The sequence below is a fragment of the Setaria italica genome, chromosome VIII (genome assembly GCF_000263155.2).
Source record: "Setaria italica strain Yugu1 chromosome VIII, Setaria_italica_v2.0, whole genome shotgun sequence".
NCBI classification, from domain to species: domain Eukaryota; kingdom Viridiplantae; phylum Streptophyta; class Magnoliopsida; order Poales; family Poaceae; genus Setaria; species Setaria italica.
Window position 1 is genome coordinate 33774008 of NC_028457.1, and position 20308 is coordinate 33794315.

At 45.2% G+C, this 20308-nt stretch overlaps 1 protein-coding gene and 1 long non-coding RNA gene across 2 annotated transcripts in view; both read left to right on the forward strand.

The window, feature by feature from the left end:
* The window catches only part of LOC101762551, a 10070-nt gene extending 1151 nt beyond the window's left edge, over positions 1–8919 (forward strand). The window contains exons 2-4 of the mRNA XM_022829556.1: positions 6269–6670; positions 7676–7888; positions 7996–8919. Coding sequence (XP_022685291.1) covers positions 6269–6670; positions 7676–7888; positions 7996–8040 — 660 coding nt within the window. The 3' untranslated portion in view covers positions 8041–8919. The remainder of the gene's footprint in view (positions 1–6268; positions 6671–7675; positions 7889–7995) is intronic.
* Positions 8920–10044: 1125 nt separating this feature from the next.
* On the forward strand, positions 10045–12359 carry LOC105914876. The gene is made up of 3 exons (XR_002678772.1): positions 10045–10424; positions 10529–10919; positions 11947–12359. It is a non-coding gene; the product is annotated as an uncharacterized LOC105914876 (long non-coding RNA).
* Positions 12360–20308: the final 7949 nt, after the last annotated feature.

Consider the following 20308-nt stretch of genomic DNA (forward strand, 5'->3'; position numbering starts at 1 on the left):
GGAATGGGCTGCTTAAATGCATGGAGAGCAGTATGGCCAGATATTGAGCGTATTTCGTGTGTGTGTATGCTCTGTCGAACAAGGCGCCTGCCGCCTGGCCGATGCATATCACTTATCCAGAGTTCTCACTCTGAACACGCAAAGAATCCTATACTGCGGGGGGGCTTGCTAAGTGCCTCCGTTCATGGGAGAATTCAGTGTTTGAAGAAACAGAAGCTAGGCATCTCTTCTCCTTGGATTAGGATAACATAGCTAACTATAAGATGCTTGCTGGAATGCTGGTTATGTTTCACTTGGGAGAAGGGATAATGCCGATGATGTCGGGTGCACCGAACTTGAGACCAGGCTGTTGCTGGACTGAATGTGGCTAAAGATTGCACAGTATGTTCTAAAAGGTATGATGTAAGTATGTTTTAAATTCATTAATTCATAAAGCGACTGAGCGAGAACAGCGGCAGCTGCTTGGCGCCGTCGGCCTATTCGCGCAGGCTCCGACAGTCGGCGGCAGGCACACCAGGCGGTGGCGGCGGCACTAGTAGGGGCGTGGAGCTGTCGCGAGACAGAGGCAAGGCGAAGCGGACAGGGAGGACGACTAGTGGAAAGACCTGTGCCCTGTGGATTGGGCCTCTTGTTTCTGGGCCAAACCTAAGCAGTGGGGTACTGGAGGTTAACTGGGCCACGACTTGGGCCACAGCCCGGGCATGGGTCCACCCTCGTACGAAAGAGTCAGGTTCTTGGGAAGATATGCACCCAGGAAAACCGGTCAGATTGGTTTGTCAGGATGGTCAGACTAGTTTGCTCTGTGCAGTCTGAATTAGAAGTTGTATTTTGACACGGGATTTGTTAGGGTGGTCAGATTGGTTTGCTCTGTGCAGTCCGAGTTAGAAGTTGTATTTTGACACGGGATTTATTAGGATTTCGACTCCATTAGGGCAAGACCTCCCCTCCCTGTAAATGTAAAGGGCCAAAGCCGATTGAAAAAGATCCAATCGACAAAAAACTTATCAATCTACTATTTTGCATCTTTTTTACTTTTCCTCTTTGTTCTAGCTTCTCCAACCCCATCTTGCTATTCTTCCTTCGTCTCTACAGCGATTGAGGACATTCTAGTAGCATGCCGATCCTAGAACAACCCAAGGTGCACTTGCCCTGACGGGATCCCTCCCGGACGAGCGTTCGTTGGTTTCTTCGTCGGGCTCGTCGGCAAAACCGGTATGACCGGTCACCCATACCGGTCTAACCGACCTGTGCAGAGGAGGTCACCCATACCGGTCTAATCGACGTGTGCAGAGGAGCTGCAATGAGCCCCTTTACGCGTCGTATGTTCGAGTGCGTGCGTTGGTTTGATTTTAACGCTAACAATATCTTAAAAAGAAATTCTCTAAATTCGTGTACTGCAGGCTGCTTGCAGGTGTGATTGGACATATACTTGTCTCAACGCTACTAGCAAAGACCATTCAGTCTCCTACTCCTACATTCTTTCAGCTGTTTAACTTTCCACAACTCACCAGTAGCAGTAGGGACAGAAGCTTTCCGATTATGTTTACCAACAGCAGTGGCGAGCGGTTCAGAGTTCAGAATTACGCCGTCGTGCCTCCACCATGGCAGCCGCCTTCACGCATTGTATTTTGATAGGGGTGAAATTATGCAGAAGGCGCGGTAGGATAGGAGGAATAATGCTATTAAGTTGGAGGACAGGAGGCGGCAGTGCGATGAAAATGGTATTGTGCGGAAGAGCGATATGGGGGTACGATCGCAGCCCCACCGGTCATAGGGTATGTATGCATGCCAAACGCATGCCTTGGTCAAACTGCCCGATCTTTTTTTCTTTTTCGATTTTTCAACTATTATTACGAGTACATGCGCGAATGCAAAGCGAACATTTGTCGATGAACGAACGATATTGGTTTCTTCATCCATGTTTAGAAGTCTTTAGAACATTCAATATAAAATCAATGCAAAGCGAACATTTGTCGATGAACGAACGATATTGGTTTCTTCATCCATGTTTAGAAGTTTTTAGAACATTCAATATAAAATCATTTGTACAGTGCAATTTCCACATGAGTTATACATATACCTTTTTCTAATAAAAAGTAGCAACTAGCCTCCTAACAGCATTTTTGTCAAAGACAACGCTTACTTGAGTTAGTTGGGAAAAATGCTAAAAGCAATTCTTCATCCATGTTTAAAAGTCTTTAGAACATTCAATATAAAATCATTTGTACAGTGCAATTTCCACATGAGTTATACATGTACTTTTTTCTAAAGAAAGCAACTAGCCTCCTAACAGCATTTTGTCAAAGATAACGCTTACTTGAGTTAGCTGGGGAAAAATGCTGAATGCAAGAGTGCCTAGCTGTTAGGACTACCTGGGAATTCCCGGCTCTCTAGTAGCTTGTTTTCGAAAGAATTCCTTTTACGTAAATTTTACCTAGCATTATAAACTTCAAAACCTTGTTTCATTCTCTGAAACTTGGGTCACTTAACCTACAAAAGTTCATGAAGGTGGTTGTGTCATCATGTATGTAAGATAGTGTCCTATAACAAATTATCGTAGTTGAAAGTGTTTTCCGACAAATACAACATTTTTTAGTGACTTGTAGCAAAAACCACGTTCTGTCTCAAGCCAATTTTCTCTAAAAAGTTAATTGAAGTCAAGACTATTTCAAGGTCACAAAAAGAGGCATATTCAGTAAATGGGGAATTCTCAATAAAATGTGACAGCCCACAGCAGAACCTTCCGTCTATTCCGAAAGAAAGCTAAAGCTTAGGCCCCTTCCCTATCTTGTCCTTATCCTTCCCCTTCGAGAGGCGATCCAACCATGGCTAGTAGGGAGTTGCGCCAGCAAGAGGACCATCGGGACTGGTATTCCCCAGCAAGAGGGTTTTGATTCAGGGGTTAAACTGGTTAGAGTTTGTGTTTCAAGGGAGCAAAGGGCTTGCAATTCTAGATTTTGGTTCCATCTATGTGAAGAAGTAGAGGACTTTCTGGAATTTTAGGGTTCGATATGTGTAGAGATGACTTGATTCAGGGAGGAATGTTGGATGGTGTGGATTTTGGAATCATGGGTGGATACTATACTGCAGATTTTCTAATTGATTGATACAAGAGGGATTAGATTCATGGGTTACACTAGTTAGGTTTTGTGTTTCAAGTGAGTAGAGGGTCTTTGGTTCTGGATTTTTGGTTTGATCCATGTGGAAAGCATAGGGCTTGTTCTGAAATTTTAGGGTTCGATATGTGTAGAGATGCCCTGATTGAGGCAGAGATGTTGAATGGTGTGGGTGTGGAACCATGGGTGAGATTGGCTTCATTTTTAGATTGTTTAATTGATGTGATGATGGTTCCTGATTCTGGGTGCTCGTGGATGTTACCTTAACCATTAAACCACTAGTTGAGGTGGGGAGAGAGGAGTGGAAGGGATCTTGAGCCACTCGGAACTACAAATATTTTTATGCTACCTTTTATCCCTCACTCACTAATGCCCGCATCACCCGTCTCAATCAAGAAATACTGAAGAAGGTCAATAGTATGGTACAACATCGGATAGACTATAAGAGGGCTCTTAGTCATGGTGGCCTAGAGGATGAGAGGGCCTTGGCTGTTAAGAATGTCACCAAGCGAAAGCAAGCTGAGGGGCTCCAAGTAGTTGTCAAAAATGCTAGGGAACTGTTGACACCAAAACTTGGTGCAGTAACCAGATTTTAATCGAATCCCTTAATACGGAATATGAGGCTATCGGTGTCATATGCGACTAGTCTCTGCATGCGTAATCAATATGTGAGTTGATCAAGGAAAAATTTGGCACGTACATGTAAGTTGGCTGAAACAAGCAAGGCATATTAGAGGCTCACGTGTGGAAGAAAGAAGGAGCAAGGACCTGATGGCAGTAGAAAAAGAAAACTTAATTAATTAGGACTTTATGTAAGAAAAGTTAGAGTCCGTGTATCTTAATATTTCTTTTTGTTTAGATATTTCGTATCTGGTAGTTTTGATACGATTCCTTCTAGGAGTTGTTAGTTCAGAGTATAAATATGTACCTCTGGTCATTGTAAAATCATCACACGATCAATATACAACACATTTATCTTTTATTTACCTTTTCAGCTTCACGCCATTGCATTTATCGATGAGTTCCTTCTAGCAAGCTGGGCTGCATCGACCTCGATCTCCAGCGAGCTGCAAAGTTCCGTCACTAGGTGTTCTAGACTTTAACCACCGGGCGCATCACTGTGGTTTCGTCTAGTTTCATCTACCAGTTATCGAATATCTTGGATCTTTGACTTACGGCACATTGCTTTTATCTTGATCTACGGTATTCACCAGTTATCCTGCCTCGATTAAGTCTGCATCGGCTGATATTTATCTGTTCTATCATCTTGCCGTTCAGTTTGCTTTAATTAGCTTTAGATCAGTTCATTATAGATGACAGATCGCTTAATAGCCTGTTGCATCTTAATCTTGGTTATCTCCTTCGAGTGCTGTTGGGATTAAGTTTCGTTATGATTGGATTCATCGAATGGTGGGGTTTAGATTAACATCCTGCTAAATATTTCTAGACTGCAACTACCGGGCGCATCGCTGTGGTTTCATCTAGAGATATTGGTGGAGAGTTTAGTTTAGATCTTATCGGTTTGTGGTTCTAGCTATGGTGGAGCGGCAACTCAATAGCATCCTATTTTCTATTGGCCGCCTGGCCGATGGTTATCGTAAAATATATTAAATCGGTTGGATGGCCAATGAATCACTCACAGTCATCAAGATACTGGAATCGGCTTCACAACCGATATATTTGTCATGATTTATTTTGTTGCACCATTATCGCTACTATGCCAGGATTATATCAGCCTGATCGGCCGGTTGCCTCGGACTTCACAACGACTATCATCTCCTTGTCAGTTGAATGGTCAAACTGACTGGCACGCCCGCGCACACCACGCGCGCCGATTTGAATTCTGCACTGGAGTTAAGCAGATCTCCCAGGTTCTCATGTGCTGATGCAGGGTCCACCACCACCAGGATTTTGCGTCAACAGGAACATTATTCAAGATTCTCGCGAAGTTTTATGATGTTAAGTGATTAGAGTACTCAAGTTTTGTGCTTCTTGATAGGCCAATTTTCAATAGCAACCTGAAATTTTTGGAAATAAGGTGCCTTTATGATGTTCTTTGTTACCTGCTTGTGAAGATCAGGTAAGTGTTGTTGGAGAGTTAAGGAAAATGGAAAGTCTTGCTAGATGATCATCTTCTTTTTTGTTGAATGTTAAAATAGTTTCTTGGAACAAAACACCTGCATCGCTTATGGTGATTCGTACTTTTGGTTTTCATGTCAATATGGATCCTCTCTAGCACTGTTGGATTCAAATTATGTTTGCCTTATGTTGTGTGTGTTCAATGTTGATGTGATGAGTATTTTGCATGTTGCTGTGAGTAATCGATCCGATATCATGTCAGTGTAGCCGCCAATTATTTTCTGTTATGGTATGCTCACTTGCTGATATGTTACCAAAAAGTTTAGTTATGTTATGCACACTGTAAGTATGTTTTAAGGTCAAGTGCAATTGGGTGCAAAATGATGTGCTTAAGCTGCTTATATTGGCTAGTTGAAAATTAGTTCTGTGCAGTTTCAGTTGAGGATGTTGCATGGATTTGGCTTGTGCAGTTTCAGTTGAGGATGTTGCATGGATTGGGCTAGTTGGAAATTAGTTTTGTGCAGTTTCAGTTGAGGATTCTGGATGTATTTGGCCTGTGCAGTTTCAGTTGAGGATGTTCGATGAATTTGGCTTGTTCGAAATTAGTTCTGTTTAGTTTCAGGAGGATGCAATGTTAGATGGAATTTTAAGCCTGAATGATGTGTCTTGCCCACAATTTCATAGTTCCATATCCAGTGTGTATTTCTGTTTGTTAAACGACAGTCTTTCGGGGAATCAGCCTGTCCACGGTATTTCATCTGTTCTGGACGGGAGAGAAATTCCATCTGTTCATGCTGAGATGAAATTCCTACCCTTTTACCGGATTGGTTAATTTTCTACTGTCTTGGTCTTAGTATTAGCACAAGTATCGACTGCATGGGTTGCAAACAATGTCGTGAATGCTGACTTAGAATTGTGAAATCAATCCCTACAATATAAATCAAAATCATATAAAGAAGTAGAATCGCGAATTTGACAACTATGGTTGCCAATCCCATCCTGGCAGCCGATGACGACATTATAACAATATCATCACAAATAAAAGTTTTTGGGAAGTCCTATGTTCTTAATAGGCGAAGTACCATGGTGTTTCTGCAAAAAGAACCTCGCCACGTCACCACCAGTCCCTCATGAGATGTTTACATTTGGATCCCTTGGAAAACATCGATTGCCAGTTCCATCCTCCTACCCCCTCCCCACCTCGTGCCGACGGCGCCGCCGCCAGCATCCGTCACCGCCGCGCCGCCTCTCAATTCGTCCCCTCCCCTTCGTTTCTCCGCCTCGGCTCCTTCACCGAGCCTCCGTATCCCTCCTCCACCAGGCCGCACCCCGCACCAACACCAACAGGATGCTGCACTGCATCCTCGTCCCATCTTCCCTCACGACGCCGGTTCCGGTCGCCGCGGCGCGGCACGCTGGTATCCAAAAGGAGTATACGGCGGCTTCATGCCTCGACTCCGAGAAAGGAGGATCAGGTGATGTGCTGCTACTTGTTAGCTCTGTTCTTCCTTCTTTTTTTTTCTTTGAAAATTTTAGCTCGGTTCTTTGTTCACTGCATAATGATGCAAACGGGGGATGTGAGAGTGCTCTACTGCTCTAATAGAGATTTTAGTAGCCAAAGAAATCCTTGTTAGTTCTTCAATCTAAAATACTACTCGAAAATGTTAATAACCACCCAGCTGGCCTAAAATTTCTGTACCTGTAACTTATGGCAAGCATTTTTCTGCAGCTTATATGGAATTGCTATGCAACATCATGATCACAGAGTTCTTGCATTGGCTCACATTACTGCTGGCCTGCTGGTTCAATAGACTCCATGAAACATCTATTTGGAATTGCTCCAACTGAACATCAAACAGGCCTTGCCTATAACCATCATATGACTGCAAACCTCACCAACGGGATATCTGCAGTGTGCTGCCATGGGTTGAGCTGCCTCGCTGGCAATGGGCAATTCTGCACCATCAGCCAAAAGTAGCATACTGTATTGCCTTGCTAGGAGGCAGTGGTTGCAGCCCGCCTAACCTAATGCACGACAACTTAGCAAATAAATTTTTCTCTAGAACAAGTACAACTGAGCTGACAAGTCTGCATCTCCATTTTACCTTGTCTATGTTCTGTGTTTGGCTATTTCCATTACTGGACATAAATGTTAGCTAGAACAGAGATTCTTTTTCTCAAATAAAAGGAGCAGAGATTGTTAGCTACTGTCATGGTATGATCCTATAGGAATAAGAATTATGCACATTGAGATATTGGGCCCTACTGTCATGGTATGATCCTATATGAATAAGAAAAATGCATATAGATGTATTGGGTCCTTTATCTTTCGAACTTTATAGATGGATTTGTTATATTGGGTTTGATTCTGGCACATTAACTAATTAGACAACCTGTCCCTGATTTAATTTTAAGTGCAGCAATCGTAGCATTGTTTAGGTTTTCAATGGTACTAGTTATGATTAGATGGTGGTTTCCAGGAACCGGCTGCTACTACTAAAAGCATTATGATGCCTCAGGTGTGGACGAAGCAATGCCAACATCTAAACCCTGATTCAGACAGCGCTACCCGTGCTGCCGCCGCTCCATTGTTTGCGCATTGTTGGTCCAGGTCTATGGCCTTAGCGACGAGCTGCTCGCCATTGTGCCCCAGCTTATGCTCACTATCTTCTTCCTCTACCCTGCAAGTCCTGGTAAATAATACCACTATGCTTCCTTTCTGTTTTTGCTTTTTGGTGCAGATCCAGTGCTTGTGATGTGTTTGACAGAATGCCTAAGCCATGTTCTGATGTTACTGCAGGTTGAGCATGATCACAAACCTACATATTTAATCTCAAAGGCCTGAGTAAATCTGGATCTTTTGGATCATGTGCTTTGCCCTCCATTCCTCCAGTCAAGGTGATGTTTCATCCTTCTGTTTTCTCAGTTGTTGTTTCAATGGCCCGTTCATTTGGATATGTTAGGGATGTGAGTTTAATGACAGCTGTTTCTAGGCTTCCATTCACATGAGGTTATAAGTACCAATCAGTTGTAGGATATGTAATGTGGCATAACCGTTCTTCTAATTTGGTTGTAGGATATGTAATGTGTGATCAGATTGTAGTGATACACTTAATAATTATATCACATTAGATTTAGCTCATTCCATAGTGGTGCCATGGTTTCTTCCTGCAGTTTTCATAGTGTCCTTGTATTTCAGATGCATGTAGGAACAAGAAATGATTGCATTGCAAAACTAAAATAAAATGTCATCATTATTCAAGGATTATGTGTCCTGAATTATTTGGATTAATGGCAGTTTAGTTTCTTTTGCTGTTTGAACTGGAGTCTTATATAATGCTAGAATTCTTAGTCAATGATATGTTTTACTTCTGTTACTATGAGGATGTTACAGGCTCAAGGGCCCCTGTTAGGCCTGAGGCGGCCAGCAGGCATGCCAGGGGCGGGTCAGCAGGCCCTAGGAAGGGCTCCAGCTCGGCCACCGTGGGGCTCCAATGGCGCTTATCTTCAGGAAGTCTAGTCTTAGTCAAATTAGATATTAGTATCTTGGTTTGCTTAGGAAGTTGAGAGTTTGTTTAGGAAAGGATGGATCCAATCTATAAGGAATCCAGTCCTAGTCGCCTTAGGCTTCAAGTCTTAGAGTCCCTATATAATCGAGGGAGATGTACTCATTGCAAATCAAGGAAGAAAGGAATCTAATTGCCCTCAACCTCTCTCTATCCCATTTGTTTTAAGTCTCATAAATTTGCCATTGAGTTTTAAACTTCACATTTATCTGTTGATGAGGTTACTGACAAACCTCAATATTAAGCAGGTCGTATTTAATTTTTCTTCGCTTCTGTGTTTGATTGCTGTCAATTTTCATAGTTTGATCTCTTCCTCACTTTGTATAAGCAATCCTTTCAACTGTCTACTGTTTCCTTTGCATCAGATGGACACCGACCTTCCTACTGTGGGTTAGTTGGGAGCCTGCAGTTGTGGAGCCTGACTTCTTGTGTGTCTTTTTGCTTGACGCTACTGCAATTGTGACAACTTTTGCACGATTGTTATGGTGATGTTGGTGGCCTCGGCTGGTGGATGTCGCCATGTTGGCGCCATAGCACAGGGAAGAGGTGGGTGCAGTTTGGTTAATGAACTTGCAAGAAAAGCAAGGGGTTCTAGATGGATTCAAATTTTTTCTTTTTTTACTTTCTCTCTTCTTTTTAATGATTCCCTGTTCCTGTTGCATATTGCATGATAGACATAGTCACTGGACAAGTGACCAAGGTAGCCTTGCAATTGTGGGTTGGCTTACCCCAGACACCTAGTTTGTGTTAAGTGAGTTGGTCACTGGAATTTGTGTGGCACGTCTGTTTTAGTTGTTTCCCGGACCCGGATGTTGGTGTGCGTAGGGTGTGTTTGGAGTGGAGGAGAGGTCTCCCTCTCATTTACTATATTCTTTCTCAATGATGGAATGACACGCAGCTATTCTGCATGTTCAAGGGGGAAAAAACTGTGGGTTGGCTGAACTTACATGTTGAAGTATGCACGTTTGAGAAAAAAAAAGTGGGTTGGCTGAACTTACATGTTAAAGTATTTTTTTCCCTTATGGCACATGACATGCATAACTCTTTTAAGGATTACTGAAATTAACTTCTGGACTGCTATTACTGAACTTATGTCTGTCCAGGAGGAAGGAAGAGTCATCAATAAGGTTTTGTGACCAACGTTGTAGATCATGGGGTGCTTTCCAATGACAATACGGTGGATTCTGCTACTAACATGAACTTAGATCATGGGTGCTTACAGCATTACCATGAAAACCAGGGAGGATGGAATCATTAAGTCTGGTGCTACTTCAATTGTGAGTTAATAGTTGGTTCTTTACATGCAACTAGCAATTGCTTACATTATGGTCGAAATATTTAGTTCTGGTTGCCAGATTACGGGAGTTACGCTAAATAGTTCTCTAAATTTTGAAATACTGTGTCAGGATGTAAATACTTCAATTCTGTAATGTCTCCTAACAGTAATTCAGTTGTGTCTCTGTTGTGTTTGTACAAGGTATTGTATTCCTGGATGACAGCAGGAGTCCTATTGAGTGGGATGAGCTCTGTCGCCTCCAACAGCAGCCATGGTAGCCTCCTCTCCATCTTGGCCACAAGTCACAGAAGAGGCAAAGCAGGCCACCTCCACAGCCTCAATTCCGCTGGCTAAGCCTGCCATCACCCTCTGCCTCGTACATCTCAGGTTCCATTTCCCATAATTGATTTCTCTTGGTTCTTTCAGGCCCAAATGAAGTTTTGCAGTACATATTATGTATATGAGTATGTTTCGTTGGCCCAATGGTGCAGGGGTGGAGCCAGGCCTGTTTATTGGTACCAGTTTATACCAATGATTTTTTGCAAAATCAGTAGAAAATTACTATTATGCACTGTTTACCTATGGAGCTGACACCAGTGGCTCCGTCAGCTGGCTCGCCCCTGCAATGGTGTGCAGAAAGTTGGATTTTTTGTGTGAAGGACTGGAAGAACGTCTAAGATTGGAAACAATAGGAATATCTCAAAGAAGTGCATTGGCTTCTGATTCGACAGAGGCCATGGATTTGGCTACACCATGTTTGCTTTATTCATAAGTTTCAATTTCAATCAGGCACGGCATGCAGATTTGAAATTGGATTCGGACATTCAGGTACCAAGCCACCCAGATGTTGAGGTATTCAGTGATTTTACAGTGCACGTCAAGGTTAGTTTGGACTCATGTTGAATTGTTATTATCGTTTACAATACTTATTCATTTCTTTAGCTATGTTATGGATTAAGCAAAAACTTTTCTATTTGCCATATCTACTCACATAGGGCTGAATAACTGGGTTTCATTAGTGTCAGATATGATTATTTCTTTATGATGACAGAAAAAATGACTAAGTCGTGTTTGGAGTTCAGTTACAGTTATAACTTATAATTATCTAGAGTAAAGTGCATGGCCGGTCCCTAAACTTGTCCGGCTGTATCACTTAGGTCCCTATAGTCTCAAAATGCATATTTGGCTCTATATGCACAGATTTCCTTTTTTTTCCATTTCATTTTGCAGCTCTTCACCTGAAATTTAAGCTTGCAGCATTGACACATGTTTTCTTGTTTGTCCTTTGATTTGGGATAATTAACTGCCACCAATCATGTTGAATTATGTCGTGCTGAATTCTTTAGTTTCTTTATTTTTGTTCCTCTTTTACCTTCAGGATTGCCGGCAGTTTTGACTTCTCGGTGGTAGCTTCTAAGTAGGCCATTAGAAGCATTTTATTTTTCTGGTTGCACACTTAGGTACTACTTGGATTGCCTGTTTTAATAGAGAATAAATGTTTGATTGCAACGTAAAATCATACTGTGTTATCTATAGGCTCATTGATGAATTTGCCCTCTCAGTAACTAAGTCAGCACATACGCTGTATTTGCTCTGGTCTTTCTGTGTTGCAAAATACAGTTGGCTCTGTTCCCTCTTTTTGGTGGAGTGTGCAGTGTGGAGGAGGTAGCAGATACAATATCGATTATTTTCTGCAAGCGTTATATTGTTGTTTATTATTTGTGGTACTTTTCTCATAGCATTAACAAGGCTAACTCAACTAGACTTAGGATAGAGAAGAATATGCTGATCAGCTGTTTCATAAAGGTCCCAACATTGAAATCTTAGAATTGATTTCTTTTAAAAAAATAAAAAAATTATAATTTTGGAGTGACAACCAGATTGGCTGAGGTCAGTCTTTTGGTTTCAGAACCATGCAGGTTCCCATACCCCGTCACGCTGGACTCCTTTGCGCTCCACCTTGCTGGATTCCTCCCCATTCAGAACTCTCAAGTTGCCGCTTGCCAGCCGGTGCTGCACGGTTGGGCTCTCCGCTTCCTTTGAGCTTGCCTATGCCTGATTGTATGGTTCAGTCACCTATGTTATGGGGGAGTTCCTGTGAATTTGCAAGAGTTGGTTGACGAAATAGATCAATTTCTACTAGGCCCTGAACTTGAATCCCTTGAGGATTGGCAAATTTTGTGGTGAGATAGTGCCTTGCCTAACTGGAATTGGTTTCGTATCTGATTGAAATATAAAACAGTGCAATGTGTGTACTGGTAGATGTTTGGCAAAAATTTCTGGATTACCTGGTCATCCAAGGAGTTTAGAGTGAAAATAGCATCTGAGACTTGTCCTTTTGTTGTTAAACAAATAGGCTGACGAATTATTCGTATGCTTTGGCACTTTGTTATGTCAAGTTACTCGTATGCCGCCTGGCACTGCCACCGTGTCTGCGAAGGCCGTGACATGGCATCCAAAAGGCTGGGCGAGCCCTCGCCGGCGCAGTCGTTCCGTCGTCGCTGCATCGCTCCCGTGGCAGTGGCACTGTACTCGAGCAGAGCAGCTGACATGGACAGCAGCATTCAGTTCGTGCAGACATTCAGCGCTCCAATCCTGAAGAAGAGACATGGCGATGCCAGGTGAGCTCTCCTCGGTGCTCAACTGGCCAGGCTTGCAGGACTATGCCACATCAGCATAACAAGTTACCAGGGGCGCACTATGCATTTTATTCGAGTTGAAACTCAAACCGCCTGGAAGTTTTTGGCTGTAACAAAGGGAGCCTACCAAAACAGAGCAGCGTATGTACAGCCAAAGCCGGGGCCAGAATATCAACTAATAATAAGCAGTAACAAGACGCGAGTTTGCACAGCTCCCCCTGCGTATTACATCTCAATGCGACGACACTAACAGACGTTCAGTTGATGCAGACTAAATGGCACCACCTGCCAATGCTATCCCTAGAGTAACTTTTATCCGTTGAGCAACGGCCCTTCCACTCGGCACCGTCGGATCACTAAGGCCGACTTTCGTCTTAATTAACATTCAGGAACTACTCAGTAGCAGCGTGGATATTCAGTGGCACAGTGAAGTAGCTGCAAAGGGTAAATCAAGAGCTCCCACAGAGTGGAAGTGCAGCAATGTAATGGCCAGCATGCTACATTTTCTTCAGATCTTCCAAAATACCATGATGAAAGAAATAGCAATGACAAAGAAAGAACAATAAAAAAAACAACATTCCGGTTGATCACGGGCATTACCTCAAAAATACATTGACAGTAAACAGGAAGCAGGGGGCAGCAATGCAAAGCTCCCTACATCTCTAACAGGGTGAAAAGTGAAAACAACGATAGCCTACAACGTTCCATGAGTAGGCAGCACTCTGAGAAGTGCCTGGTTAACCCATCCTCCCAGTTTCCTGGGGATAGACCAAATGACTAAAACAACAAAAGGGAAAGCGAGAACTGCCTAGCTAACCCATCTTTCCGATAGACCCAAACGACAGAAACAACAACTATGTTGCTGAATGCTGATAGACAAGTGATTACAATATGTAGAACTAGATAATGTAAGCTAGATCAAACCAGTAGCGAAGAGATAAATACTCTACAATAAGGACAGCAAAAGCACATGTTAATTTATCATAACTTAGTTTCTCAATTGTAGCTTAGATGGGACACATAGGTCAAACTGTCAAAGTATCACATAGACAATAGGTAGCAGATTAAGTTACCACGACCAGTCATTAATTATAACTTAACCCCCCTCGGGGATGAAATAACTTACTCCTGCAAACATATAAAGAATTTCTTTCGTCGGACGTCGGCAATTCCTGATTCGGCAAACACCAGCGGCGAGACCTGATTCGGCAATTCCTCTGGCTTCGTCTCCTTCGTCGGGCGTCGACCATCTCAATCCTACTTCGAGCAGCGCCTCAAGGGCGCAGGGCAGGCGGCTCCGTGCTCTACTCCGTTGGACATATGATCATCGACGGTGAAAGTAGGTCAGTGAGAATTCTGAACTCATTACATTAATGATTGTGATTGTCGCACAGGCGCGCATCCGTTTAATTTGTTCTATTTTGTTTGTGATTCATGAAACAGGGAGGTTTATTTATTTACGATGTCTTCTAGAGTTAGAAAATATGATTCCAGTTGTGAAAAGCATAAGAAGAAAAAAAGACTAGATCTTGCTGCTCAGGCTCAGAAGGGTGCATCTTGATAAATTTGTTGTTATAGAACATCAAATTAGTACAGAAAATCTTTTTTTTTCTAGAATACGCAGGAGAGCTGCGTATCATTCCATTAAGAAGAAGCGAATGAAGTGTTTTACAACGCGGGTCGAGTGGGTGCACCCACACGGATTAGGCATTACGGCATAGAAAACTACATTAGAAACCTTTACATCCGAAAGAAAAAAGACTGATCACACTAGGATCGTCTGAACCTGCCAGCCTATCGCAGCCAGGTATTTAGCACCTGCTGCAGACCACATTGCAGCATCTTCTGTGATGGTGTCGGTCAGCTGCAATGGCGTTTTTCCAGCTGCTCTGTTAAACACTCGATCATTCCTTTCCTTCAATATCCTCCACGACACTAGCATAGACGTGGAATCGAAACCTTTCCTCTGCACCTTGTTAAGGCCGGTTCTTTTTGACAGCCACCAATCCACTATTGCTACGAACGGGCTAATTACAACCAACTTAGTCTCCTGGATATGATGCAGACGATGGACGCCGCAGCGTCAGCAACGACGGAGCGTAGAGCATCTCTATGGCAACGGGCATTCAGCCCCCGAACATTCCACACAAGGACGTTGACGTTTGCTGTATCCATGTGGATCATCGGCGACAGGAGGTGGCGTAGCATCTGCCTCTGGCCGTCAGGTGCCGACCTGTGTCCCCTGGCATGCGATCTGCAGGAGTTGGTCATCAGAGAGACCATTGGCCAAGGGGAAGATGTCTCTAACCGCCGCAAAGTGCTGCGGTTGCATTGTTGAAGAAAGGAATTTGTCGAATTCTTTTGAAGTGATGCTGTCGTCCTCGGCGTCATTGCTGATTACACCAAGTTTTTTCATTGCAAGGATCTCACCCTTTCTTGATGGTCGAACCGCAACGTTCAGCGGTTTGCTGGCCAGTCTGTCGCTTCTTCTCGGAGTGTTCATCATCTGTGTCGTAGCCGTGTTGGTTACAGCTGGTGGCATGCATGTCGGAGAGCGGCATCTGTAAGGCGAGCCGTATGCTGCTCAAGGAGGCGGCAGTTTTTGCTTTTGCTGCCGCCAAAGACCCGGGCGATGACTAGGGTGCCGTGGGTGAAGGTGCTGCTGGAGTTGTGGCATCGCGGTTCAGCACCGTCGGGCTGGGAGGAAACGGTTGCTCAGACCCCTCCGGCGCGTCAGGTGCATCAGCTAAGGAGTTTCTCTGGGCGGATACGCCTCTGGGCACACGGTCAGGGCCTACCCGCGCGCGTCGCGTGTAGGTTTGCAGTGGCTGCTGGTCTGAAGTGGGAAGCTGTGCACCGCTGATGGGGGTGTTGTGGCAAGCGTGCTCGGCAGCGTGCAGTGGGAGGGGTTGGCACTGTGGTGGGCTGCAGCTTCAAGCAGCATGGGGTCTTCAGAGGCTACACTTGTGCAGCGGTTCAGAGGCAGCAACAACTCAGGTGGTAGCTCGGCGCGTAGACTGGGTGAGGCACGTCCCCGTGACCCCATCGCGTGCTGCTCTTGCGTGTGTTCGCGCGCGGACTGTAGCAGCGTCAGCGGTGCGCCTTCAGGGTATGGGCGCGCCGCGCGCCTGTCCGCGTCAGTCACGCGCGTACTGGCCTGCACGCACGTTGTAGACTGAACCAGTCACGGGCGTGGTCGCATTTCCCTCCTTGGCGCAGTGGCTGTTTGAATCGTTGACCCTCGCAACGGCTCGCTGCTGGGGCTGCGCCCCCGCCTCCGGTGCTGTCGTTCCAGCGTCCCCGCTGGAGATATGGCGCTGCCTGGGCGCCGGATGCTCACGCTGCAAGGTGTTCGCCGAGAAGGAGGCATCGTAAGCCTGCTGCGCCATACACGACGGCGGCGGCATACTCGCCAGTTCCCTGAAACGCGAACTCCCCGGCTCGCCATCGTCCGGCAGTTCGCAGCCATCCGCAATCCCTGCCCTGGTGAAGAAGCCGTGGAATCTCGGACCGTATCCCCTTGAGCCGCCGTAATCGCTGTCCGGGTCACCGTCATGGCCTGAGTCTCCGTCGCTCGACGGCGACGACGGCGAGGGGGTGGGGGTGCGTGATCGGAAATCGGCGATGTGCCGGAGGCGGACGATAACATCATACGACAGCACCTGCTTTTGCCGTAAGTAGGGAGGGAGTTTACCCCAAATGCGCTGCATTTCCGGGTCATCGTACTGGATCTGCGGCTCATGCTCAGCGATCTGAAGCTTGACTCGACGAGGAATTCGATCAGGATCATGCGTCCAGGCCTGGACCTTCATCTTCCTCATGTAGTCATGTCAGTTCTGCCTTCGTCTACCTCTTCGACCTTCTCAATCCAGCACGAAGAGGATAACATTTTTCTCGCAGTGCGGCTGCTCCAAGCGTGTGCCGGGATCCCGTCCAACTCGAGCGCGACGCAGAAGAAGAGTGTTCTGGCATCCGCCCGTACTAGCCGCGTCCATGGCCGTAGGACATAGCGTGCATCGCCGACCGGGACGCTTCCCACGTTCATGGCGGCGTCCGGGCTCTTTGTGTGGTGAAGGTAACCAGATACTGCTCAGGCCAGAACAGTTGCACCGTAAAGTTATCCGCACCGGCGACGGGCAGCTCCGATACTGCACGGCGGAACTCTTCAAGCGGTGCACAGGCGGACGCGCCAGGCGCCACTGCAAGAAGGGAGAGACGGAGGCATCCCTCCTCCGCGTCCATCGCCGCGTCGCGCGCCAAGAAGCAGATCTCTTCACCCGGGCGATACGCCGGGTGTCCAGGCGGTGTCTCGTCGTCCAGGAGGTATGACGCCGGACCATGATCGTCGCTCCCAGAAGAACGCGAACCCGACGGCCCTTCCCGTAGGGGTGGCCGCGGCAGGTTCTGTCTCTGGAGCGCCGGCGGTGGCACCCGCGAACGCGAAGAGCCTCCTGAGACCGGGCGAGAGCGAACGTGGCCTGCGACGCGTGGTGGGGAGCGACCCCGCCTGTCGTGGATGGAGCCGGATGCCGAAGGCGACGGTGTGCGGCCGCGGGCGTCGCTCACGCGAGGGGTAGGCGGGGAGTTGTTTCGCTGTCGGACGATGCGCCGCCCACCGCCCTCACCGGAGGAAGCCGAACTGACGGGGCTTCGCGGCCGCTTGCAGTCACGAGCAAGATGCCAAAAGCCATGGCAACGGAAACACCTAGTCGGCCGTCGGCATTGCGCAATGAAGTGGGTGAAGGATAAGCAATTGAGGCACCTGCCCGTGAGCTCCTCTGGGATACCCTTCGCCGGCCTGGGAGCCTGCGCCGCCATGAACTGTCGTTGAGCAAGCCTCTGCCGGCGCCGTCGCCTGGAACGAGAGCACCGGCCTTCGGCCGTTGTCCAGCCCTCCTCTGCCGGTTGTTGAGTCGGCTCTGGGCGAACCAGAACGGACGGTACCGAGCGGCGCTCCGTAGCATGGGGAGACCGGCGGTGCGGCAGGCCGTGGACAAGAGTAGTGTGGCCGCGGCGTCGCAGGGGACGGCGGCCATCACGTCCAGCAGCCTGCACCCCGTGGCCGTCACCCGGATCCTCCTTCGAACGTAGGGACGATGGTGCCCCCCCAGTACGCGGGGATGGCGGTGCAGCGGCAGATGGCGAAGTAGGAGCGGCGCTGGTAGCGGCGTGGACCTCCTTCGGCGCGGGGGGTGCGCGGAGGAGGATCTCGCGGTACGAAGGACGGGGCGAGGAGCAAACGGAAACATCGTCGGTGTCGGAGTTGATGGGAATCAAACTCAGGAAGAGTTCACACTCCTGAAAATAATGTTGAGGCTCACACTCCTGAAAATCAAACTCAGGAAAATGCCAATGTTGGCGATGCTACCCTTGATAGATCACCTAATATTGAAAGTGAAAATGATTTGAGGGTTCCTTTTAAGCCTGATATATTTGATCCAGATGGACTTGATCAAAAAATGATTGATACTTTGATCCAAAAGGGTCCTAAAAGGGACTTGTCTATTCAAAAAGGTCCAACTGACAGATTATTCAGAAGGTTTTCTGCATCACTATATACTAGAGTTCTATTAAATGGAGAAAAGAGTGATAGAGAATGGCTGGTATATTCGAAAGAGCTTGACAGAGTATTTTGTTTTTCTGCAAATTATTGAGAAAGGGGCATTTAAGAAGTCAGCTGGCAAATGACGGTTTCAATGATTGGTCACATGTTAACATCAGACTTAAAGAACATGAAATTAGTGCAGACCATATTACAAATATGGCATCTTGGTACAACATGCATCTCAGGTTTGATAAAAATCAGACTATTGATAAAGTTACTCAGAGAGAATTGGAGAAAGAAAAGGACCATTGGAGGAGGGTTATGTTTAGAATTATTTTGATTGTTAAATTCCTTGCCAAACATAATTTAGCATTTCATGGCACTAATAGCAAGCTGTACCAAGATAGCAATAGGAATTTCTTAGGCATGGTTGAAATGATGGCTGAATTTGATCTAGTTATTCGGGAGCATGTTCAACTCATAACAAATGATGATATTCACAAACATTACCTTGGTCATGGCATCCAGAATGAGTTGATTAATTTGCTTGCTGCTGCTGTCAAGTCAAAGAGTTGTGGTAAGGCTAAAGATTTCTTTGGAATCATACAACGTATTTATACAATATTTGCTAAGTCCACAAAGAGATGGCAAATTTTGAAAGATAGCATATCAAGATTGACTCTCAAGCCACTGTCAACCACTCGTTGGGAGAGTCATGTTGATAGTGTTAAGGCTATAAGATTCCAAATGCATGAAATAAGAGAAGCTTTACTCTAAGTATCAGATACGGATAATGATGCAACAATAAGTAGTGATCCTTGGCAACCAATGAGCTTGGTGACTTTGAGTTTTTTGTGGCAATAATTATTTGGTACAAAGTATTATCTGCTATTAATTTAGCAGCAAACAGTTACAAGCAAAGGATATGCTTATTGATATTACAATAGAGAAAGTGCAGGGCCTGATTTCTCCTTTGCTCATTGATATTGCAATAGATAAAGTGCAGGGCCTGATTTCCTTCTTCAGTAAGTACAGAGAAACTGGTTTTGCAAAAGCATTAGAATCTGCAAAAGAAATAGCACACGAGATGGATATTGAGCCAGCATTTCGTACCAATCGTAAAATCAAAAGAAAAAGGCAATTTGATGAGACACCTGATGATGCATCTATTGCTTCACAGTCCGAAGAGGAATCATTTAGGCTCAAGTATTTTTTGGCTGTTGTTGATCAAGCAATTGCTTCACTAACTAGGTGGTTTGAGCAATACCAGAGGTATGAAAAGACTTTTGGTTTTTTTTTCACTTCATGTAAATTGTGCTACTTAGATGATAAGAGTTTGTTATCTTCTTGTGCTCATCTTGAGGAAGCACTTAAGAGTGGTGAACATTCTCATATTGATGGCAAAGAATTACTTGTGGAGTTAATGTTCCTCAAAAATTTCATTCCTAAGGAAGACATGGGCCCTCTCGATATTCTGAAGTTTGTAAAACGGATGGGCTGTTTCCCAAATGCCTTTATTGCATACAGAATTTTATTAATTATTCCTATAACAGTTGCATCTGTGGAGCGGAGCTTTTCAAAATTGAAGTTATTAAAGTCCTAGTACAATGACACAAGAAAGACTTAATGAGTTGGCAACAATTGCACTTGAAAATGATGTTTTGGAGAAGATTAAATATGAAGATATAATTGAAGATTTCATTTCAAAGAACGCAAGACGAATGATGCTTTTTACTAGAGGTTAAGAAGATATTGGTATGTAATATTCACCCTTTAATCCTATAACATGAGTACTTAATTTCATATTGCACTTTTTTGTATGAAAAAAGTATGTACTTGTTACTCATATACTGGAATCCAAATATATCTCGATTATTTGGATTTCACTACTATAGTATAGGCCCTATTTTTTAGTTTCGATTATTTGGATTTCACTATAGGCTCCATTTTTTGGTTTGCTCTAGGGCCTCAAAATCTCCGGTACGGCCCTGTAAAGAAAGACCACATAAGATAGATTTGAACCCAGTTTGACCTCAATCAGCATCGGTGTTGGAGTCGGGTTGTATTCCAACCTTCAAATTGGTTGG